The sequence below is a fragment of the Lithobates pipiens genome, unplaced genomic scaffold (assembly GCF_037356315.1).
Source record: "Lithobates pipiens isolate NorthernLeopardFrog02 unplaced genomic scaffold, aLitPip1_a1.2 Scaffold_30, whole genome shotgun sequence".
NCBI classification, from domain to species: Eukaryota; Metazoa; Chordata; class Amphibia; order Anura; family Ranidae; genus Lithobates; species Lithobates pipiens.
In genome coordinates this window covers 72,519,707-72,527,734 of record NW_027507791.1, presented here as the reverse complement: position 1 = coordinate 72,527,734, position 8,028 = coordinate 72,519,707, and the positions used below count along the sequence as shown (strand labels likewise).

At 33.8% G+C, this 8,028-nt stretch overlaps 1 protein-coding gene and 1 long non-coding RNA gene across 4 annotated transcripts in view; one reads left to right on the top strand and one right to left on the bottom strand.

The window, feature by feature from the left end:
* The window catches only part of LOC143942976 (uncharacterized), an 83,618-nt gene extending 83,611 nt beyond the window's left edge, over positions 1 to 7 (bottom strand). Inside the window, exon 1 of the long non-coding RNA XR_013264865.1 lies at positions 1 to 7. This exon is cut by the window's left edge and continues 809 nt beyond it. This is a non-coding gene — a long non-coding RNA (uncharacterized LOC143942976).
* Positions 8 to 952: 945 nt separating this feature from the next.
* Positions 953 to 7,710, top strand: OTX2 (orthodenticle homeobox 2). 3 transcript variants are annotated; one of them, XM_077464434.1, is made up of 5 exons: positions 953 to 1,140; positions 1,257 to 1,301; positions 4,858 to 5,062; positions 5,649 to 5,800; positions 6,074 to 7,710. In XM_077464434.1, exons 3-5 carry the CDS (start codon positions 4,966 to 4,968, stop codon positions 6,692 to 6,694), a joined length of 870 nt encoding a protein of 289 aa, XP_077320560.1. In that variant the 5' UTR covers positions 953 to 1,140; positions 1,257 to 1,301; positions 4,858 to 4,965; the 3' UTR covers positions 6,695 to 7,710. The 3 variants fall into 3 exon arrangements, with proteins under 3 accessions (XP_077320560.1, XP_077320559.1, XP_077320561.1); XM_077464433.1 differs by having other exon boundaries at positions 953 to 1,301; XM_077464435.1 differs by lacking the exons at positions 953 to 1,140; positions 1,257 to 1,301 and having other exon boundaries at positions 3,734 to 5,062.
* The last annotated feature ends 318 nt before the right edge of the window (positions 7,711 to 8,028 follow it).

Genomic DNA, 8,028 nt, shown 5'->3' with positions numbered 1-8,028 from the left:
AAAAAATTAAAATTTGTACTTTTTTTTATCATTGTGCATTTCTAATAAATTATTGTAGTCTGTTCATAAATTTTTTATGGTATATATATATATATATATATATATATATATATATATATATATATATATATATATATATATATAAAATATAAAATATATAAAGTATTTGTATCCCTAATTCCCTAATACTGTCCCTTTGTAAATCTGTTACATGTGTCATTCCCAACTAAACATAATTCTGCTTTTAAAAAAACTGAAATTGGTAAACTGGTGCAGCTCAAATCGGTTAATCAATACAACCCTCAACAGTGCAGGTTTTCTAGATTTATTGCTAGAATGACAGGTAAAATATCTAGAGTTCTTATTCAAAGCTTTTTCTAATTATCAAAGCTGTGCTTCTACCTGAAAGTCTAGGAAACATTCACTACTGATAAGCAAGCCAAAACTGGACTGGAGACACTGTTGTAAACACTGTGCTGCAAGTTTAACTCCTTCAAGTATAATGCAATAATCCTGGTCTTGCTTTTGCTGATTATTATTTATTTTTTTAAATTAAAAAAAGTTATGTATTCATTGCATATATCTCGTAAGTTATTTGGAAAATCTATGTTACAGAATCATAAATTTAGTATATAAATTACATTTTATATATATATATATATATATATATATATATATATATATATATATATATATGTGTGTGTGTGTCTGTAGATATACATACATACATACATACATATATATGTATATCAATCATTACATACAGACATACATGCACACAGGTGTATGTATGCAAATTTAAACCACAATCAGTAGTTGCATAAATGATTGCTTGGTATATATAGTGTCATTGGAGCTGTTATTTGTTGCCTGATTGTCCTTCGGGAGCAACAGTAGCCTGCTTCCCTCCCCCTGTTGTGCGTTGTGGTTTTTTTTTCTTCCTTCCATAATTTTTTCTCCCTCTGGCTTAGAAGTGTCAATCACGTCCCTTCTGCCATTGGCTGGAGAGTTTGCGTCAAAAAGTTGCCAGTGAGGTGCCTTGTCTGCAAATGTTCACAAGAGAGGGACAGACCTTGAGCTCTAAGCAAGACTCGAGTATTTTGCAAGTCTAGCACAAGATCCTCCTCCTGCTACCCCTTTGTATGTGACTGAAGAGGGATATCACATCTTTAAGCTCCTAGGTTGCTCCTAGTCATCCCAGGAAGGCTGAGGAGTCACTTTTTCCCTATAACCTACTTGTTTCAATTTTATTTCAGGATAAAGACCAACAGCCTTAGCCAATCAGTTGACGACCATCTAAGGTAAGTCTTTTAAACCTTTTTTTTTTTTTTTTTTATTACTAGCATGATATTGATGCTGATTATATGTGCTGATGACTATGTACTGATTATCAGTCAGGCTTATCCCAAAACGAAAGGTAGCTGCTGTTACACAACAAGCTGCAAGTTGTTGAGCTATTAGCTTAATTAACAAAGGAATAGCTCATATAGGGCCAGTAGGAGCCCAACACAAAATTTGTGTATGTATACAATAAATAGCTGGCTGCTTTTGTCATTGTGAACAATGCATTTCGATGGCTTGATGGAACATCTCCAAAAGTGCCTAAAACAATACAGAATAGGCATTTAAGCTAAAGGATCTCCATTTATTTTTAAATAAACTAAAATCAGTGTCTTCATTCAGGAAAAACACAAACAGTGCTAACCAGATAATTGGGGAGGCGGGGAGTTCCTTCCCCTGTCGTCTCTCCCTCTCTCTTTATTCACTGTGAATTGAAGGGTGATTTTTTTTTCTATAGGAGCACAACGGATGTTTAAAAAAAATAAGGCTGAGATGTTGAAAATTCATAGTGTTACCTTGCTGACAAACTGATTATTTTGATGAAAAAATAAATGGCATTAAAATATTGGACTCTCAATTATTACAATTATTGACAAAAAGATTTCTGCCCAGACTCTGTTCAATAGGTTGATCCAGAAAAGCCATTCTGAGAAACAGATTTGTCCAGGGGCAGCAAACTCATGACAAAGTCCAATGGTACCAAAAACGGTTTTATTTGTTATTGTGCAGTGCATACATTTTTTTTTTAACTCCTGCAAAATTTTTTGGATGAATTATTATCACAAAGATTGATACATTTGAGTGTACATCACTAACAGATGTTACCTGCAACAGCAGATGTTGTGAGTTAATTAAACAACACATAATTACACACAAAGTGCTGCAATGTTACGTTAGCATAATGTTTATTTTGAAGCCAGAATAATCACAAAACTAATTATATCCTGTTTATTGACAATTAAACAAAAACATGTAAAAATCCAAATGAATATATATATATATATATATATATATATATATATATATATATATATATATATATATATATATATATATATATTCACATAAATATGTTGGTCAAATAAATAGCTGGTTCATTATAAATATTTGAAGAGAAAACATAACATACACAAAAAGTCCATGAAATAGTTTTTGGAAATAGCTCTTTTTAGTTTCAGTTGCTAAAATGTTCAGACACTAAAGTTTACCATACTACATTTTAAATTATTTATGCTTCTAAATAATGCATAACTGTTGATTTTAACCATCTATGTAGTTAAAAGTTAGTACACATTGCCTATTAGCATCACAATATTTCAATACTGCTACAATGTAAGGCAAAAACAACAAAAACCAATGACACCAATTATAGACTGTAATATAGTTTTTGCCAGTAATTAAGGAAACAATCGAAGTAACGGTAGCAAAATAATTGCGTTCCCCCTTCATATTTGGTTGATAGTGGTCAAGTCCCATGTACTTAGACTATTGAGAGTTTTCATAATTTTTTTTCCCTTGTTATATGAAAAGGCCCGTTAGAGTATATGTGTTTTTGTTTTATGGCTATCAGGCAGAAAATTAATCAGCACCAATGCTTTGCAGGGCTGAACATGGCGTTGTGTAATTAGGGGACTTGTGCCACTCAGATTATCTTGTTAATTTATCATGAAAACATTTATTATAATTAATTATTGGGCAAGGCAATTATTACTTGAGCAGGCGTAGAGCAACTGGTTAAGAGGAAATAACGACAGACTTTAGTTCTTGTGCAGCCGTTTGCTGAACTTATTAAATAGGAGGGGGTAGTTTGGGCAAAAAAAAGACACTGGTCTTTGTTCCAGTTTAAAGATATATATATATATATATATATATATATATATATATATATATATATACACACACACACACACACACAATTCGTTACCCTTAGTTACCTTGTTTATATTATTTTAATACTCATTCTAAAAAGTAATATAACTATATGAGTAAGTATTTTAGTTAAAAACAACTTTTATTTTGTAAAAAGTTATTTATTATGATGTCTTGTTTATACCCACAATTTGATATTTTTATGATATGCTGAAAATTCATCACAGTTTTAATTTAATTGTAGCACTAGTATGTTGACCAAAGTAAATCTGACTCATCAAAAATTATTTAGAATTTATACCAGTAATCAATAATGCAGAATGGTATAAAAAAAATTATACGTTTGCAAAAAAAAAAAAATATATATATATATATATATATATATATATACATATACATATATATATATATATATATATATATATATATATATATATATATATATATATATATACAGCATTTAGACTAAAAACAAATCTATAAATGAGTACAATTCAGGATATTACTAGGCTTCGAAAAAGTAATTTGTAAGGTATGTAAATGTAAAAGAGAATTTTCTGTCAATGTTATCTGTAAATTTACACATGAATTGTCAAAGAAATACCATTTAATAAATACCCTAAATCAATTATCTTGAGACTATGATATTTTGATATTTAAATATCCCAAAATGCAAAATCTCTTTAATTAGAGATTACTTAGATTTTTCATAGATATGCTGTGACTCAAACGTATCCTTGCTCACTAGATATAGAAAACTTCCTACTTTTTTGGCACTGGAAAATGTTTATTTTTAAAGGCATTAACAAGGAGAGAAATCCAAGTTGTGTATTTTGGGCTTTAATGATATTACCTTGCCTCCCCCTGTGTACCCATCCAAGTTCAGAATGTCTGCTGTCCATGATTGTTTTTTAATTGGAATTTAAAGAGCTGTTTGTTTAACTTTGTCTTTTTTACACATATAAATAACATTTTTCAGGACACCAATAAATCAGTCACTTACCTCCAAATCTAATTAGGACATCTACTAATTAGGTGAAAATGGATGCTGGGGCTGCCAGAGAAGATTGATCTTACTCAAGTTAGATTTTGTGTATTGCAAAGTTGCTACTGCACGAAAAAAAAACAGGCTTACCCCAAACGGTGCTTGTAACAAAATGCACTGGGATAATTAAAATGAATGCGTTTTCTAATAGCTAAGCAGACTGAGCAGAGATTGGTTTCCTGAATTGTGTCTTTGTTTCTGGTGAAAAAAAGCTTTTGTTTTCACCCATTATTTATTTAGCCAAGGAGTCCTTTGTCTCTGCAAATGGCCCCAATCAAGTTTTGTTTGAGACAATTAGGGAGTGTTAGCCAATGAATCTTATGCAAATGGACAGACTTGGGTGCGCGTTGCAAGCAATTCAACACCTGGTTTTGTCTCGCAGGAAGGCGTGTTGTATGGCCATGGGGTGTTACTCTTTTTTTTTTTTTAGGACACATTTATCTAGTCAGCATCCCCTTGGTCCACAGGGCAGCTGGGGGTCTCAGAGTCCTTTAAGAGCATGAGCAATTGACTAGTGAACCTCACACACTAACAAGCCACCATAGGTAAAGGACCTGCCCCCAGTACTCTCTGTTAATCAGCAAATTTCCATTGACTTGTAGAGAAATTGCTTTAAAAGGAAGATTGAGCCAAGGAGACCTAGACTGCCTCAACCAGTCACCACGATTCCGGATTGCTTTGCCGTTTGCCCTCCACGCCAAAACATTAGCATGATGTCTTATCTCAAGCAACCACCTTATGCAGTCAATGGACTGAGCCTAACCACCTCTGGGATGGATCTGTTACATCCATCCGTGGGATATCCTGGTAAGTAATACTTTAACTAAACCTGGTTATCTAAGCTATGTAGGAAGCTTTTTGAGGTTATTAGAACAGATTTGCACCACACTGTTATAGATTTTCTGTGTTGGGCTTAATAATCAATTTAATCACACATTTGGACTCTACTAACTACAGTAATACCAGCATTTAAACAATTCCTCTATCCTCTGTACTGGGTTTAATTTCTATGTTTTGGGTTTTTAAATATGCATTCCTTAATAAGTCCTATGAGTGTGTTTATTATGTATTACCACCTGTCTATTTTATTTATACATTGTTTTTTAATTTTAAATTCAGTTAAATATATAGTGGTATTACTAGTAAATGTATTTGTTATACATTTAACTGTTAATATAAATAGTAAATGAGGCACTAAAATGTGTAAACATCATTCACAAATCTACATGCTGCTTTAAAAATAGTTTAATTATCTTGCGGGCATTCTATGATGTTTATTTATAACTGATTATTTTTAAATATTTGCATGTAATCTTACACTTTTTTTTTTTTTAATTTATAATTTGTGTTCAATAAACTTGATGTATATAATGACACTTTGCTGTGTCTTCAGCTACCCCCAGAAAGCAGAGAAGGGAGAGGACCACGTTCACCCGGGCACAGCTTGATGTCCTTGAAGCACTTTTTGCCAAAACTCGTTATCCTGACATCTTCATGAGAGAGGAGGTGGCTTTAAAGATTAATCTACCAGAGTCCCGAGTACAGGTGAGACAAAATTCCCCATTTTCTAGATATGTTCTAATAATTGAGAGATTCACAGACACTTCTTGATTTATTTCCATTTTTTTTTAAAGGATGATTTGTGTGATCTATTTTAAAGTGAAAACATTGTTCAGTTTTTAAAGCAGAGATTTGCAGTCACCTGAGGCACAATGCTCACATTTTCTTATAGACGGTTTCATCACAGCTGTGCAAAGTTTAATTGTCTCTCGGTTCTAGGAGTGATCTCTAATGAAATTATTTTATTTTTGATTAAAGGTTTGGTTCAAAAATCGTCGAGCAAAATGCCGCCAACAGCAGCAACAACAGCAAAATGGAGGTCAGAACAAAGTCAGGCCTGCTAAGAAGAAGACCTCTCCATCCAGAGAGGTCAGCTCAGAGAGTGGTACTAGTGGTCAGTTCACCCCACCATGCAGTACCTCTGTGCCCGTGATCTCCAGTAGTACAGCTCCCGTGTCTATCTGGAGCCCTGCCTCCATCTCTCCTCTTTCTGATCCTCTTTCAACATCCTCCTCCTGCATGCAGAGATCCTATCCCATGACATATACCCAGGCTTCAGGCTACAGCCAAGGATATGCAGGATCAACGTCTTACTTCGGTGGAATGGACTGTGGATCTTATTTGACCCCTATGCACCATCAGCTCCCTGCACCTGGTGCTACACTTAGTCCAATGGGCACCAACGCAGTAACCAGCCACCTCAACCAGTCTCCAGCCTCATTGTCCACCCAAGCCTATGGAGCCTCAAGCTTGGGCTTCAACTCCACTGCTGATTGCTTGGATTACAAAGACCAAACAGCCTCTTGGAAGCTAAACTTCAATGCTGACTGCTTGGATTATAAGGACCAGACATCATCTTGGAAGTTCCAGGTTTTGTGAAACCCATTTTAGCAAGTGGGGAACTTTTTCTTGGTGACAAATACATTTGGACATTCCAGATCCTCGCCAGGTCTTTGGCTAAAGAACACAAAAGACATTGTATTTCTTGTCCACAAATCCCCTTGCTGGCAAGTACTGGAGTGGATCTCAACAAACTTCTCAAGTCTTGGAGAAAAAAAAAATAAAGACACCTATTTATGTCTTGATACAGTTGTGATCACCATAGTTTTTAGCAAAGTGTTGGATAAAAGTTTGAAATGAAGTCCATTCTAGCTCAGGCAGTTACTTAAGTCCAGGCTCAGGGGCTTGTCTACACCCAGAGCGGTGCCCAGTGTTAGCCAACTTTTGGGTCTACCAATGGAATGGCCATGTGACTACTAGATGGCACTGAACATTTCAGGGCTGAGTGAATTTGTGCGTTACTGATTGTCATAGATGCACTACTTTATTTAAAGAAACAAAAACAAAATAATAATAATAATAATGTTTATAAGGAGTCATTATGTAGTTTTTAAAAAGACAATCAGTGTGTGTCTTCTATCAATGGTAAATCTGTGTTTTTTTTTTAAATCTGTGCTAGACTTTAAAGCTGTGATCTCCTGTATTATATGCAACTGTGAACTCCGCAAACACAAGGAGTTCTGCTGTGATTCAATAGATTCTAAGTAACATTCCCAGTTCAGAGAGAACCTATTTATCATTCAAAAAGAGTGTCTGCCATGGATGAACTGAAAAGAAAGTTTGTTTATTCTTAAATATTTTCCCTCAAGGTATAATTGGATATCAAATTTGAAAAAGCATGGATTCTGGCTGACGAAAAATATCAGTTTCTTTAAAAAAAAAAACAAAGACTTTGGTTAATATTTGACCCTATTAGATTATGGAAAGTAATTGGCGTTTATTCTTGACTATGTGAAGGAAGATCTACCTAAATATATATGATGCATAGAACTCTTTTTTATTCATTTTTGGATCTGGCAAACATGTATGATTCTATTAAAATGGCTCTAGCACAATGTTATGTCTTACTCTTTGATTGTGCACTGTAACTAATTGTTGGTATGGGGAAGTATGCAACGCTTAAACACCTGAGTAACTTTTATAATTGGTGTCATGCTCAAACATTTTGCCTGGCACGTTGAGATCAGATACACTACTTAAAATGGTCAAGATTTTATCTTTATTTTATTTATTTTACATTTTGTTTTCTTTTTGTCTGTGTGGTCAGCTGTAAATGAATACTTTTGCATTGCATAGCATACCAAAACAGTCCATTTGCTTAGCATAGCTTAATTAACATGTACATTAAGATATGACTAGACTGCCCTGTTTTT

Excerpts from the sequence above, each read along its gene's own strand:
- OTX2 (XM_077464434.1), top strand. The coding sequence starts at position 4,966 with ATGATGTCTTATCTCAAGCAACCACCTTATGCAGTCAATGGACTGAGC. Across the intron at positions 5,063-5,648 it reads TCCATCCGTGGGATATCCTG|CTACCCCCAGAAAGCAGAGA; the intron begins GTAAGTAATACT and ends CTGTGTCTTCAG. Across the intron at positions 5,801-6,073 it reads TACCAGAGTCCCGAGTACAG|GTTTGGTTCAAAAATCGTCG; the intron begins GTGAGACAAAAT and ends TTTTGATTAAAG.